Below are 15536 nucleotides of genomic sequence, written 5' to 3'. Positions count from 1 at the left end.
GGTGTGGGGTGGGGGAGTGGGGGAAACGGGGACCCCCTTAGCAGGTGCAAAGGTGCGGGGAGCTCACGTTGTGGAAGCGATTTCCTGTCTAGGAAGGCAGCATGTGCACGGAATACTTGCAACCCCCCCCCCCCCAACCACCACCACCACAACAGGCTGTTTCTTGTCCAGATTGAGGTCCTATTTTTTCCTTCTCACATGAGATTTCATAAAAACCACAATTTATTTCGAGGCGACACCGGAAGGACGGTACCCAAGAACACCTCTGCCAATCCTGAGTCCGTTCAGGTGCATCCATTTCATTTCAATTGAGTCCAATTCAATAAGCAGTTACTGGCCCTGCTGCTGGCTGAGAACTATGCTAAATGTGGGGTATTCGGAGGGAGAGAACAGTGACACTGGTCCATTTCCTCCTGATGTATTTGGTACACATATTTTTATTTACTGACAGAGAGAGAGAAAGAGAGAGAGAGAGGAGAGAGAGGGAGGTGGGTTTGTCGTTCCACTTACAGATGCGTCCGTTGGTGGATGCTGGTGTGTGCCCTGACCAGAGCTGGAGCGGAAACCTCCGGTGTCTGAGGAAGATGCTCTGACCAGCGGACTGCCCGGCCAGGGCTGGTACACGTATTTTATTTCAAGGACCTCCTCCCTTCCCCGATGGCCCACTTTAAATTCTCCCTTTCCTCTGAATGTGCTGGTGGAGCATTTCATGCAGAAATAACCGATTTGCTTTCCAGGGGCCTCTCGCACAGGAAGAGCCGGTCCACATCGCTGTTGTCTGCAGGCCCGCAGGTTATCCTTCTCTGGGGTGATGGCTTTAAAAGTGTGGGTTTCTCTCACAGCAAGTGGTTTCCTCTGGCCACTGGGTTCATTGAATGGCCAAGTTGCCCTTCGGATTTTAGGGGCGACCCCTTTACAGATTGTCATGTGGTGGGTATTCACTTTCTTACCAACCTGGAGATTAGCAGACAGCAGGGTCCAACAGTCATTAGTTTCTAGGAATTCCTCTCTCTTACCGGTACACACACACACACACACACACACACACACACAGCCTTGCATTTGGATTTAAAATGTTGTCCAAGACTCCATCTTGGCCAGATCTCCTAGCTCATGACCATCAATTCATTTGAATAATCAGCCAAATCACCAGCCTCCTTTCGGGGTCTAAACTGGATTTAAAAGATTGACGTTTCTCAAAACTCAAATGGAGTCTGGTTGCAACTGCATGCCCAGAGGGACCTGAATCATACGCCCAGTAGATAATGAAATACACTTAGATTTTATTAGTGGGTAATTCATGCTCAGAATCTCCAAGCACTAATATAATTAAATAAGCGATGGGGAGAAGGAACTAAATAAAATTATTTGGGTATAAAATTATTTAGCTAACGTTAGGATGGAGTCAAGGCACTGTATTTTAAAATTCTTAACCTAGCCATTAACTTGTTGAAAGAGAAGAGATAGAGAAGCCAGTGTGAGGGCTGGTGAGGAGGGAGGGCAAGAATCTGACCTCTGAGCAGAGGTATTACTCTACAGTGGGGAGAAGAGTGGTGGTTTCTGAGCTTATTGTATCTAGAATTAGAAAAGGAATTGCACCCGAGTCAGCTTGAGTGAATGCGTAAAGACCAAACTCTTTCCCTCTATCAATGCACCTTAAAAGTCACTTTAACCTCAACAATTTCCTCTCACTTTATACTAAGTTACATAATCACATGAGATTTTTTTCCCCCACAAAAGGAAGTGAAAAAGAGGTTATAGCATGGGTCAGCTTGAACAATTTCAGTGTTTTTGGTATTTAAGAGTAACTGAGTCACAGCATTCTAGTTACAAATTAAGTATTGCTTTTCTTTCACGGAGATCAAATTATTTCTTATTACAGAGGCAACCTTCTTGATTATTCTATTTGTGGAGGATTCTAGAAACTGAAAATAGAGCAAACTGAGCTCAAAATTCTGGGCGTGGGTGGAGTGGGTAGAGAAGCTTAGAGCTGGCATTTTAAGACCCTTTTTAAATGTATGTCTAAAAAAGAAGCTTTTGAACTTTAACACATTGCAAATTATCTGTTCGCCAGTCTGTCCACCCCTCTGGACAGGGAGTTCCTCCAGAGCAAGGACGGTCTGATTAATGCATCTTCCCAGCCCCTCACCAAGCCTGGCACACAGTAGGCACTCAAATGTTTGTGGAAGGATGCAATGGAGAGATAAAGCATAGTATAAATATGTATGAGTTTCTATTAGATCAACAGGAAATGAGAGACGCTGGTTCATAGGTGGAAACTCCAGGAAAATGAGAAAAAAAACTCAGGGCAAAATAACGCAATTCATTAGAGTAAATATTTCCTTCTCTATTCCAATTTTTGGTTAACTTCATGAGTGTATGTATGTCCAGTGAAAGGGAGAATAATTTAGCTCTATAGAAATAATGACCAAAATGGGGTTCTTGTGTCTGCGAAATTAACTCAGATGAAGAGGGAGCTATGCTTCGAACCCCAAAGAGCATCTTTCCCTCCTGGTTAGTATTTATAGGACTGGAAGGACGTCGGTCCCAGGGAGACTCCATCTCCCAGCGTGCCGCACACGTGTCTGAGAAGGCGTAAACCCTGTCTTGGCGCGATGCTCCTTGGGAGTTGTAGTTTTCACTCGGTCAGCACTAGCTGGGAGGCGCCTCACCTTAGCTGTACCGCGAGACCACGTGATCGGAAAAGCCGCGTTTGCCTTTGAGCCGGAAGAGGATGACTGGTTGACCGACGCCCGAGCAGGCCAATCGTCTGCCTAGACTGAGACGTTGGCGTTTGAAATCAGCCAATGGCAGGCGAGCACCGGAGCTTCCTCCCCGCCTACTCGGTCCAGCCCGCGAGAGCTGGGAGCGCGGCGAGGCGCGGGGCGGCCCAGTGGATTCCGCGGGGAAGTCAAGGTAGCGGGCCGGGCGGCGGGGCGCACCGGGCTCCCCGGGCGCGGGGCTGCTGGGCCGTCCGCGGGAGCCCGCTCCGCTCCCTCCCCTCCTTTCCTTTCAGGAGAGGCGGGCCGCAGGCCCCGGGGGAGGGGCCGGGCGCGAGCCCGCGGCGGGGCGGGTGCAGGGCCCCGCGGGGCTGGAGTCGGGGTGCGGGGACGGGCCGGGGGCTGGGGGCGGCGGGGGGAGGGGAGTCCCGACGGTGGGCGCGCAGGCTCTGCGCAGGCGCCGCGGCCTGACCCGGTCCCCGTCCCCGTCCCCCGTCCCCCGTCCCCCGTCTCCCGTCTTCAGCCCCCCAGCCCCCGACCCCGTCCCCCGTCCCCAGCCCCCGTCCCCGTCCCCGATCTCCCGTCCCCCGTCTCCAGCCCCCCAGCTCCCAGCCCCCGTCCCCCGTCCCCCGTCCCCGTCCCCCATCCCCCGCCCCCCATCCCCCGCCCCTGTCCCCCGTCTCCAACCCCCAGCCCCCGTCCCCCGTCCCCGTCCCCCATCCCCCGCCCCTGTCCCCGGTCTCCAGCCCCCAGCCCCCAGCCCCCGTCCCCCGTCCCCGTCCCCAGCCCTGTTCCCGTACCCCGTCCCGGGCCTCTGACCCGCGCTCGCCCCGCAGATGACCGGCTCTAATGAGTTCAAGCTGAACCAGCCGCCCGAGGACGGCATCTCCTCGGTGAAGTTCAGCCCCAACACCTCGCAGTTCCTGCTCGTGTCGTCCTGGGACACGTCGGTGCGGCTCTACGATGTGCCGGCCAACTCGCTGCGGCTCAAGTACCAGCACTCGGGCGCCGTCCTGGACTGCGCCTTCTACGTACGTGTCCGCCCCGCGGCCCCTCCGGCCGGCAGGGCGCTCCCCGCCGGGGTCACTGGCCTGGTCCCCCGCACCTGCCTTGGCGGTGGGCCGTGCAGGCAGGGCGGTGCCCCCTAGCTCCCCGTCCGCGGTGCGCTTTGTCCTGGCCACTTGGCTGCTTTACTTTGTGAGCTGTGTGTGTGTGCGCTGAGAGAGTGAAGGCCCATGTCGGTCACTCTGAGCATAATCTGATCAGCCGGCGGGGGTTTGCAAACCATCTCTAAAGCTCTGTTTCCAATGACCGGAACCTTTATTTTGTAGGACCCAACGCATGCCTGGAGTGGGGGATTAGACAACCAATTGAAAATGCACGATTTGAACACGGACCAAGGTAACCTGCCTTTTGTGCGCGAGGCGGGAGTGCTCGGGTGTGAGTGCCGCTCAGGAGGGGGAGGCGGGATTGCCGATTCCTCGGGGGCTCAGGCCCAGGCCCTGTGCTTACACTTAGGACTTTGTGTTAAGTGATCGGACTAAGTTACCCATCAGCACTTGGTGTGTGCGCTTCCTCAGGAGGCCCGTCCTGAGCCCCATCTCCCCGCGTGCACCGGGCACCTGGGCCTCAGAGAGGACAGGCTGATGTTTCAGTTCTCCTGTCAGAAGCCGGTTTAATTTAGTTGGAGGGAGGGTAGGTTTTAAAAAGTCTAATGTTCTGAAATAAAACAGCTCGGGACTGTTAATCCTGCTGGGTCTTGACTCAGCAGAGAGCAGGCTTCAGCAGCTGGCCCTCCTGCTGTCTCGCGGTTAACCTGCTCAGGGGCCAGAGAGAGGTGGGGCCGGGCACACAGAGCTCCAGGCAGAGCTTTTATCGTGTTTTGCTTTTGGGGGTTGGTGTGTACACATGCATCCGACAGAGATGTATTTGAAGGAGACGCCCGCCCAGGTGGGACCGGATGAGTGGTTGGGCAGTGAAAGGATGGGCAGAGGAGGGGCACAATACTGTGCCAGAAAAAGGAACCCAGGAGAAGAGGTTTCTGCAGAAAAGCCACTCGGCATTGTCTCTGGCAGCTGCTCATGTTTGGTTGTGCTGGCCGGCGGCTTATTCCACAGAGGAAGTTAGTTTGCAGGTTTAGGTCCTGTTTGCTTAAAAGCAGGAAAAATCACTGAAAAACAAACTTAAAAATGCTTTCGATGCTGGAAACCATAATTAAGGGAATTAGTTGTTTATTCTCTGTACTTCATTGCCCAACCTGGTAAGCTTTTTGTCTTTTTTAGATGATAAATATTTTTAAACAAGTAGCTTTCCTGTTTGAGGATCAGGATCAATTCCTGTTCTTTATTGTGTGCTGAGCACAGATGCCGGCAATAGCAGACACTCAGTAGATGCTAATTGAATGAATGAATGGGACAGTGAAGAGTTGAAATTGAAAGGAAAGAAATGGTTTTGGGAATTTGACCCATCATGCAAACCAAATGAATTAATCATAAGATTCCATGCTTTCTTCATCTCCAGATCTCAGATAATGTTAGCACTTTAATAAGATTTTTATTGCATTGGCTGAATTTGGTAAGTTTTATTTAGGTCCAAAAGACAAGTTACCCACTCATGTCTTCATTCAGCATGCGTTTCTTGAGCACCTGCCATATGTCAGAGCTAGACACTGTCATAGCTGCAGACTGAACAAGGTTCCTCCTTAAAGGAATCCAGGATCGGGTGAAGACCATAGATGTGCTCTCGGTTTAAGTGACCTGAAGCTCAGGCAGCCTCTGGGACCAGACTGCTGGACGGCGGGCAGGGCGGGGGACGTGGACTCCCCTGCTCACTGGGGGACCTGGGCGGCAGGCGCAGTAACACCAGCGTGCGCTCTGCTTTTCCTGTAGAGAACCTGGTGGGAACGCATGATGCCCCGATCAGGTGTGTGGAGTACTGCCCGGAGGTCAACGTGATGGTCACCGGGAGCTGGGACCAGACGGTGAAGCTGTGGGACCCCAGGACGCCCTGCAACGCCGGCACCTTCTCTCAGCCCGAAAAGGTAGGCTCGGCTCAGCCGCTGCGGCTGCGGCCGCGGCCTCGGGATTGGTGCTGGGAGGACTGCGAATTGGCTGCAGAGCTGGAGGCTGCACAGGTGCATGTTACAAACCCAAATGCAGAGATACTGAGATGCTGAGGGAGATTTATTTTGCTCCACGTTTTCCTGTCTGTGTCCTGTTTGTCCTGGAGAGCAGCAGCCTAAGTGACAAATGTCGGTGCTGCTAGTGCTTCTACCTCAGGCCTGAGATTTCGAGCAGGCGTTTAGCCAAGACGGCTCAGACCAAAGTGGGGGGGTTGGGGGGGAGGGTCAGGGGTAGGGGTAGGGTGCATCTCTCATTTGCTCAGGCCTGAGGCCTCACGGGTGTTACTGTTGGCGTTGTGGATTTAGTGCGCACCCTGGCCTCTGTCCCTGGCTCCTGCCGGTTATTTATTCATTCACGTTTGACACAGACAGGCGTTGTCTGAAGGCTCTGGTGAACCAGCGCCTTAAAACCGAGCCCCTGTGTCTTATTCTAACCTCTTGATCTGTACAGCGAAAGGGGGATGGAGCATTCTGGCCGCAGCCTCATCAATGTGAGCAAGTGGTAGTTAATTTTAAAGATGGATTGGCTGAGCAGGGCAGAGGTATCCTTCACTTAGTCTATTTCTCAGTGTAAACACTCCTCAGCTCCTGGCGCGTCGTTATATACTGGAGTGCATCCAAAGAGCCATTATTTTTGTCACTTCAGAGTCGAATCTACAACCTGGCAAGACCTTTGTTCAGAATGAAATAATTGCATTGTTTCTAGTTTTGATATATGGTTGCATGTAACATGTTAAGAGCTGTGATAAATTGCTGACAGAATATCATGTAATGGACAGCCACACTGAATCAAGCTGCTTATTGGTTCGGCGAGGTTCATTATGTCAGTTTTTTTAATACTTCCTTTGATAGATGTATAGACCTCGTCAGTAGCCTGACAGTGGCTTCCCGTGATTGATGATCGGAGGGAGTAGAAAGCACGGCTAGACTCTGTGTCACCTGTATAAAGATTTAAGATAAAATTCCCGGTCCGATTGTCCTGTTATAAAGTGATTTCTTTCTGGGTTCTGTGTTTTCTAAGTTGGGTGCTCTATGTGACGTAGGTTAATTTCTATTTTCTACAAACAGTTTGTTTTCTGAATGAACTATGGTTTTTTTTAAGTATGTCTGTATGTAAGTATATCTATATTAAATAAACTGTTTGAATCTTTTTAATTCCTTATTTTTCCCTTGGTCAGAGTAGTTGTTGAATTTTAAGGCCAGATTGTGGTAATATTGGGTTTTTGCATTGTTAACCCTAACTTGTTTTTATTTTTATTTTTTTGACCTTTGGTATGTAGTTAACGTATTAGTGATGATTAACCATGTGGCTTAATGTGTTAAAGGGATGTCTCACCATGATACAGGCCTATCATTTTGTAAAATGACTCTTCAGGTGTTAAAATATTACATCAGGTTAGAGTTGCTAAAAAATAATTTAGAGCTGCTCATTAATGGAGAAATAATCAGAACAACTTTGAAGTCTAGATTATCAAAAGCTTTAACATGGTCAGGAAAATACACTTTGCCACCATTTTCAAGAATTTTCTATCTTGACTTGATTTCCGAATACGTATTTGAAAGGAACACTTAAATCCTTGCGTGTATTTGTTATTTATCTTGAAGGAATTTCTGTGGAAGGTGTTTTACTGTTGAAAAGGGGCTCCAGGAGGGAAAATACTTGGATGGAGAAAGGCCTTTTAGGCTTTTCCTAAAGACGAGCTCTGTCTGCGGTGGGCTCTGCCCTCGGCTCAGGGTGAGCTCTGCCTTCGGCTCAGGGTGGGCTTTGCCGGGTGCGCTCTGAGTTCACGTGCCGCCCCCACCGAGCGTAGCCGAGTCGGCGCGGTGCCCGCCCTCCTCCCCGGGACAGCCCTCCCGGTGGTGTGACAGCGGGAGGCCGGGAGAGGGCTTGTTCCAGAGGCTCCCAGAACAATCCCTGAAAAGCCAGAGCCCTGGAGAGGCGTCCACATTGTTTTCTGGCTTATTGTCTCCTTTTTGACTGTTTTTACACTTTAACGTCGTCACCGAGTGAAACAGGCTGGAAAGGTTGTTTAAAAATTTAATTTGTCTTAGTAATGAGAATTCCTCAAAAGCGATTTTGGAATTAATTAGAATGTACATTATAAAATAAGGAATTAATATATACTTGGTCAAGCATGAGGAATATCCTGGGTCTATCATTTTGTATGGGTTAGCTGGTTTGTGTAATGAAAATGGTATGCAAAGTTTGGGAACCTGGTCAGTTACCGTTTCTATGGTTGTAGGGTTGGTGGGCTTCTCTTGGGGCAGATGTTATTTCTGGGCCCGGAGCTGACTGTGCGTGGGTCTCCCGAAGGTGTACACGCTGTCGGTGTCCGGGGACCGGCTGATCGTGGGCACGGCCGGCCGCCGCGTGCTCGTGTGGGACCTGCGCAACATGGGCTACGTGCAGCAGCGCCGCGAGTCCAGCCTCAAGTACCAGACGCGCTGCATCCGGGCCTTCCCCAATAAGCAGGTGCGCCCCCCTCCCCGCCTCCGGGGTCTGTAAATAACGGTCTGCCTTTTAAAAACGTTGTCCTTTCTCTGGAGCAGAGATTTAGAATTGTTAGGTGGGTTTCTGACATCCTTTGTTAGAAGGGAGCGTGTTGACCCGCTTTTAGAGCTGACCTTGACGTTCAGGGAGGCTGTCCGATAGGATCTTCAGATTCCTTGCTGATCCTGGTTCAGGAGGCTTGACAGACACATAGTCAAGGAGAGCCTTATGTCACTTTCACGCCACGGGATTCAAATTTGAATTGAAATGAAGGGTGTGGGATTGGCTGTTCTCTCTCCGTTTCTCTTTTTGTAACTGAGCTCTTCTGTGAGGTAGCAGCAGGCCTGGGATTTTACAAGCGGCCCCTGCGTGGAAGGCGGTGCCCTCTGACACTTGCTCATGCAGGGTCAGCCGTCATCGCCGCGCTAACGAGCTGGCTGTGCTGCTGTGCGGTGGGAGCCGCTGCCTGCAGCCCCAGAGGGCGGTGTGGCCGCGGAGGCGCAGGGGGACGTGTCTGCAGACAGCAGACAGCAGACAGCAGCTGCGGAGACAGGGATGTCGGCGCTTCTCGGCTCCTGCAGCTGGAAGGCAGGGCTTCGAACGGGCTCACATTTTTTCCTTCAAAATACTGTCAATCTCCATTGAAAACGAGGAGTTGCAGTTTTCAGACTTGAGAAATTTAGCTACATGATCAAAATATGCTTGCATTTTAAATATTTTTATGTCATCTAACATTTTGTCAGAGTATTTCTCCAGTTTATAATGGAAGTTTAACTAAAAGTAAGATTTGACTGATTTTCTTATCTCCATAAGTAGGTTTTCAATAGTAATCTCTTATACCTTGAAGAATTAAAGAAATAGATGTTACGTTTTTCTTGTCTTTCACTTTGACATAAAAAATAAGTGATGATAGTCTCACTTTTTAATAAAACCAAGTCTTGGGTTCTGGACATTTTGGGACAGTTGTCACTCTTAGTGTAGCCTGAGCATTTGCTACTGCCCGGCCTGCTTTCTGGAATCCTCTCTCTGGGGTGGGATGGGGAGTGCCTGGCCCGCCCGCGGCTTCACCGGCCCGGCTCCGGCTCCCTCGGCAGGGCTACGTGCTGAGCTCCATTGAGGGCCGCGTGGCGGTGGAGTACTTGGACCCCAGCCCCGAGGTGCAGAAGAAGAAGTACGCCTTCAAGTGCCACCGGCTGAAGGAGAACAACATCGAGCACATCTACCCGGTCAACGCCATTTCCTTCCACAACATCCACAACACGTTCGCCACAGGTACGCCGCCGGGCCCGGAGGCTGGCGCGGAGCAGGGCGTGTGGAGGAGGTGCTCCCGTGTGTTGGAGGGAGCGGAGCTGGCAGGGCTTCTTGGGGGAAGTGAATCCCTGATCTTAAAAGGAGCCAGCGGTGCCGATGGTGGTGGTTTCTGTATCTGCCTTAAGGATCGTTCTGACTTTTCCAAATCACTTGCAGGTGGCTCTGACGGGTTTGTAAACATCTGGGACCCGTTCAATAAAAAGCGGCTGTGCCAGTTCCACCGGTACCCCACCAGCATCGCGTCGCTCGCCTTCAGCAGCGACGGGACCACGCTGGCAATAGCGTCCTCCTACATGTACGAGATGGACGACACGGAGCACCCCGAGGACGGCATCTTCATCCGCCAAGTGACCGACGCAGAGACAAAGCCCAAGTGAGCGTCTTCACCTGTGTTTGAGCCTGCGCTTGGCTCACCCCGGCTTATTAATTTTTCTGGAGCCATGAATAGCGCGGTTGATGCCTGCCTGATAGTCCGGCGGGCTGTGGGCGGGAGCTGATCTTATCTTGTGCTCCAAGCTTTCAATATCCGCGGGTTGATAGACGTCTGATGGATAAGATGGTGCCTGGTTGTTCTGCGGGGAGAATGTCAAACCCTCGTTCTTCTTGACTAGGCCCAGTTATTGGGTCTCGGGAGTTATTGCCAGCTCATTGCTGGGAAATTAAGTTGAGGAATTCAAGAATTATTTAAGCAAATTCTATTTAAGATATGTAAGACTCTGAACTGCCAAAAGCGTTCCCCTCCACGGAGGTTGTCTCTGTGACATCTACACAAAGGGAACGGCTGGGTCATTGGGAACGCAGAGCGGGACCGCCCTGCCCGGGCAGCGGGTCTTAGTGCCGACCGACAGATCTCCCGGCCGGGCTGACGGGACTGGTGACCGGGGTCGGGACCGGCAGGCAGAGCTCTTTCCTCGGTGCCCTGCACAGCCGGGGCAGCTGATGCCCAGGCGCTGGGCCCCGGGCCCTCCCGGTCTCGTCCTGTCCCTCCCTCTGCGCCCAGGCCCTGCAGGAAGGCCGCGGGGAGGTGCTCAGGGCCCTTTCTGAGGGGAAACGGTGCGGAATGGGCTGAGGCCCTGTGAGGCCGAGGAGGAAATACTGGCGATCGGTACTCTCACCGGCGGGACCTGAGAGGCGGGCGCGGGGAGCCTAGTAAAGCTGTGCTCCCACCTGCGTGCTCTCTGTCCCCCCATCCCCCCGTCTCTCCCATCTCCTGTCCTGGCCGGCCATTCTGACCTCGTGCTGTTCTGTTCTCTTTTGAGCTTGTAGGCCCCCATGTACTTGACAAGATTCCATTTGCTTAGTGCCATGTTGCTGATGATAAAACAATTCCTACTCTAATGGTGGATTTATTACTATTAACCCAGAAACCGGAGAAAACATTAATTTTAATATTATAGGAACCTAAACATAAGGGATAAGAGGTTTTTATTGATTTTGTTCTGTAAACAAACACTTTTCTTAAGCGCATGGGCTGGCTTGATGGTTTGCTGCGTTAAAGGTATTCGGCAAACGAAATTGGAGCGTGACTGCGCTTTTGAGAGTCCGTTTGACCTTGCTGGTTTGTGTCCGCGGTGGGAGTGCGCGTGTGGGCAGAAATGGAGGCAGTAAAACCCTGTGCATTGTGTTCGGGGCTGAAATGGAGGAGGGCGGGCTCCGCAGCCCTTTCCTGCCGCTGATGGCCGCATTCTCGGGCCTCAGACTGCCCACGAGGAGGTTAATCTTCAATTAAACAGCATTTCCTCCTCCGCCCATTCTTCTCAGAGCAGATGGTCCATCATTTCCTGGGCTGTTAAACAGAGCGAGGGTAAGGTTGGACTCTGGGGACTCAGCTAGCTTTCAATCTTATTAGGGTGCAGAAGGAAACTAATAAGAAAACCTCCTAACATCATTTTGTGACTGTAAACAATTATTTATTAGCAAACAATTGATCCCAGAAGGGCGCATTGTTTGAGTCAGTAATGAGCTGAGAAAAGACAGGGCCTGTCTGTGTATTTGGAAAAATAATTGTAACGTAATTGCAGTACATTTAGACAGGCATCTATTTGGACCTGTTTCTCTCTCTAAATGAGTTTGGGGAACATTAATGAGGTTTACATATTTTCTGACATTTATATAGTTCCATGTCCATTTCAGTTTTCCAGCCGCTGGTCATTACGGTTAAAAAGGAAAAATGGCCGTGAGACTGCGATCCGTTTCAGTGTGCTGCCCGCAGCAGAGCACGCACCGGGGGCCTGTGCTCGGCGCTTCCCGGCCCTTTGTGCCGACTGCACGGCTCGCTTCAGAGGTGGTGCGGGCTGGGCCCAGACCGAGTGTGTGTGGTCCGTGATGGTGTGAGAAATGGTTCGGATGCAGAGTATTTCGGGGAAAACTTCGCTGGTCTGAGCCCGTCTTTTGAACCGTCTTTTCTCATTGCAGGTCCACCTAGCCGCCTGGCCCGTGGCTTCCCTCCTGCGGAAGCTGCTTTCCTCCCGGCGCACCGTTGTGGCCCCCGAGGGAGCGCGGGGCTCTGTCCGCCCTGCCGGCCCTCGGCCCGGGCGGGAGGCCTGTCCCAGCCCTCTCCCCACAGCCCGGCGCCTTTTCTGAGCAGCTTGAGCTCCTTTTGTAAAATAACCTGTTGTGTCGCTGTCCAATAGTCCAATAAAGCCGAGAGGCAGACCCTCCCGCCTGGGATGGTCGTACGTGTGGGTGATTGATGTGCTTCATTCTCAGAGGAAGAGCTCCTGCATCGGGCCTGCTGGGCGGACCGGTCCCTCAGGCCGGGCTCCTCCGCTCCTCCCTCCGTCCGCTCCTCCCTCCTGTCCACTCCTCCCTCCCTCCGCTCCTCCCTCCCGTCCACTCCTCCCTCCGTCCGCTCCTCCCTCCGTCCGTTCCTCCCTCCCGTCCACTCCTCCCTCCGTCCTGCCCGTGCTGCTGCCGGAGGCGGCCTGGGCCTGGGAAGGGCTGCTGGGGTCCTGCCCTCCCTCAGCCTCCAGCTCCTCAGCCGGCCCCTGAGCCGATGCAGCCCTGCAGGGGGGCCTCTCCTGGAAGCGCCGGTGCACAGAGCTCAGAGCTCGGGGGTTGGACCGGTGACAGGCCGTCTGGGATCCGTCACCCCGGCGTCACCGGGAAGCCCCGGAATGTCCCTGATGTCACGGATATGGGTCTGCAGTGTGACCACAGGCTCGTGGGCCAGCACAGAGCACGGGTGAAATGGCTGAGTGACTGCAGTGGGAGGACGTGGCTGGAGGAGAGCCGTGGGCCCGCTTCCCGGGTGGGGCCATGTCCTCTGTCTCGAAGCAAATGACCTCCTGAGTGTCCCTGCCGCCTCGTCACAGCCCCTCCCAGGTGGTCTGTCTGGCTGGTAGCCTCCTGGTCCCCAGTGGCCCACACGTCACATCCTAGTGCTTCCAGGGCCTTCTCGTCCCCGTTTCTCTCTGTTTGGGTGTCACTTGGGTTTACTTGTTCTTTTACTGCAATCCACCGCCTCCCTCCTGCAACCTCAGGCACCAGCGTCCTGCCGGGCCTGACTCCCCCGGGCAGCTCCAGGGCGGACGGGCCGCCGGGCGAGGGGACGCGGCCGTCTCGCCAGACCTTCCTCTGTGAGGCACGACCAGCAGGTTCTCACGGCTCCCGCCCACACGGCATTCCCGGGAGCCCCGGCCAGCTCGGCGCCGGCATTAACCGGTCGTGTGGGCTGAGACTGAGGAGCAGTCGCCAAACGTAACCATCCTTCCCACCAAGAGGGCTGGGAACGTGAGGCCCCAGGTCAGCCAACTGCCCGAGCACCAAATCCGTCACACGACGGTGTCACATGCCAGCCACACTGCCATCGTCGGTGGTCACCACTGCCAGCCCAGCGCCCTGACCCAGCTGGAGGCCCAACAAGAAGCACTTCATCCAACGAACTTGTAACGAGGTGGAACACAAATCCACGTGTGTGTGTCTCTCTCTCTCTCTAAAATAAGGAGACAAATAAACAGTGGGAGAACGTTCCTCCCGCATTGAGTGCATAAAGCAGGACCCTTCCACAGAGCCCAAGCTCTATAAAAGCCTACGTAACTGCCCTGCCAGGTGGGCTCAGTGCACAGAGCGCCGGCCTGCAGACAGGTCCCGGGTTCGATCCTGGTCAAGGGCATGTACCTTGGTTGCAGGCTTCTCCCCAGCCAGGGGCCTGGTGAGAGCTGATAGAGGAGGCAACCCATCGATGTGTTTCTCTCACATCAATGTTTATCTTCTCTCCCACTCCCCCTTAAAATCAATGGGAAAATATCCTCAGGTGAGGATTAAAAAAATCAAAACCCTCTCCACTAGCCAACCCTGTGCTGCTCAGCAGTGACCACAGGTGAGCGGGCACCTGCTGCCTCTCCAACAGCTGTCAGCAGCCTGCCCACGTGACCTGGCACCTGCCCACGTGACCTGGCACCTGCCCATGTGACCTGGCACCTGCCCACGTGACCTGGCTCGCACACTTGGAAGTCCGTGCTCCGAAGGAGGGGACACGAGGCGCCTTCGCGGCCGGAGGAGCTGCCTCCACCGGGCCGGTGCTTCTCCGGGCGCCGCGGGACGGGCGCGCTGGGCCTCGCCCCCAGCGGAGGCCACGGGGGCTTCTCCCTCTCCGGCCGCGGTCCCGTCAGCGCTCCGGGAGGCCGGGCCGCCGCCCCTCCGGGGGTCACCTCGGAGACCGGCTCAGCTGCGGCTCTCACACACCCTCAGCCTTTGGGCTGTGGGCCTCTTCCCGAGAAGCCGGTTCATCCTCAGTCACATGACAGCCATCATACCGCAACCTGCTGGCCATGTGATCGCGGTTCACCGGCGCAGTATCCCCGGAGACGTGAACCGTAACGTGAAGCATTCTCGTTATTAAGCATTCTTGAAACCACATTTCCCAGCATCCCCGCTGCCTGTGGTCCCGGGTTAGAGTCTGCCCAGGAGGAATGCATGCAGGCTGAGGGAACCAGGCTCGCTGGGGTCTGTGGGCATCAGGGCAGGGGATGGACGGCAGACCGGGTGCTCAGGGTCCCTGCCTGTCCCTGCCCCCTGCTGACCTGCACCCAGCAGGTCTTCCAGGCCCTGGGCCCTGATGCCCAGCCGGAGCGCAAGGCCCACCTGCAGGTGCCACGTGCCAGGTGCCAGGCTGCAGACCCCGCCAGCAGCTGTGCAGAGGCCTCTGGCTCCCCCTGGCCGGCCTCTGATTGACTGTGGACCCTCCAGCCCCCTCCTGGGCCTCCACGCCCCTCCCCAGCCCCTCACACGACCACAGGCAGTTGGATTTCTATTAAAAAAGCCCTATTTCCTGGCCGTGTCTCCGTTCCCTGCCTGGACCCTGCCTGACACTAGCAGAGAATTAGAAGCAAGTGTGAAGTCTCTCTTCAAAGGAGCTTTTATTCTCCTAAAGCCTCTCGCTCTCCAGGTTCTTGTTAAGGGCAAGTGCTTAGAGGTGGCGGAGGTGCTAAAACCGCGGGACTGGTTGCTGTGGTCTCCAGAGCATAATGAGATGCCCTTCTCAGAAAGGTGACCCTCAGACGACCCTCGGGTCCCCTGCCGGGGGTGGGGGTGGGGTGCTTACCCAGGCAGGACCAGGTTCTGAAAGCTCCTGAGAGACTGCATGTTTATGTTTGTCCTTCCTCCCTCTCCCTCCTCCCATCCCCCCATTCACTCATCCACCCATTTACCCATCCCTCCAGCCATCCCTCTTCCCTCCTTCCATCCACCCATTCACTCATCCACCCATTTACCCATCCCTCCAGCCATCCATCCAACCATCTTTCCCTCCCTCCCTCCCTTCCTCCCTCCCTCCCTCCCTCCCTCCCTCCCTCCGTTCCTTCTCCATCCATCATCCAACCACCCCTCTCCTTATCCATTCTCCACATTCTGATCCTCACATTCCTGAGTGACCTGCTCTGTGGCAGACCTG

General features: G+C 54.1%; 1 protein-coding gene across 2 annotated transcripts; it reads left to right on the top strand.

Moving 5' to 3' along the window:
* Positions 1-2797: 2797 nt before the first annotated feature.
* On the top strand, positions 2798-12321 carry BUB3 (BUB3 mitotic checkpoint protein; the record flags this gene model as incomplete). 2 transcript variants are annotated; one of them, XM_084904600.1, is made up of 8 exons in its annotated part: positions 2798-2916; positions 3557-3751; positions 4052-4121; positions 5609-5760; positions 8156-8314; positions 9427-9604; positions 9800-10016; positions 12059-12321. In XM_084904600.1, the coding sequence occupies exons 2-8, from the start codon at positions 3557-3559 to the stop codon at positions 12066-12068; spliced, it is 981 nt and encodes a 326-aa protein (XP_084760726.1). In that variant the 5' UTR covers positions 2798-2916. The 2 variants fall into 2 exon arrangements, with proteins under 2 accessions (XP_084760726.1, XP_084760727.1); XM_084904601.1 differs by lacking the exon at positions 12059-12321 and having other exon boundaries at positions 9800-10020.
* Positions 12322-15536: the final 3215 nt, after the last annotated feature.

Source organism: Pipistrellus hanaki, assembly GCF_964339955.1.
Source record: "Pipistrellus hanaki genome assembly, chromosome: 14".
Classification (NCBI taxonomy): Eukaryota; Metazoa; Chordata; class Mammalia; order Chiroptera; family Vespertilionidae; genus Pipistrellus; species Pipistrellus hanaki.
Note: the sequence above shows the minus strand (reverse complement) of the source record. Positions and strands in the feature narration are given on the sequence as shown.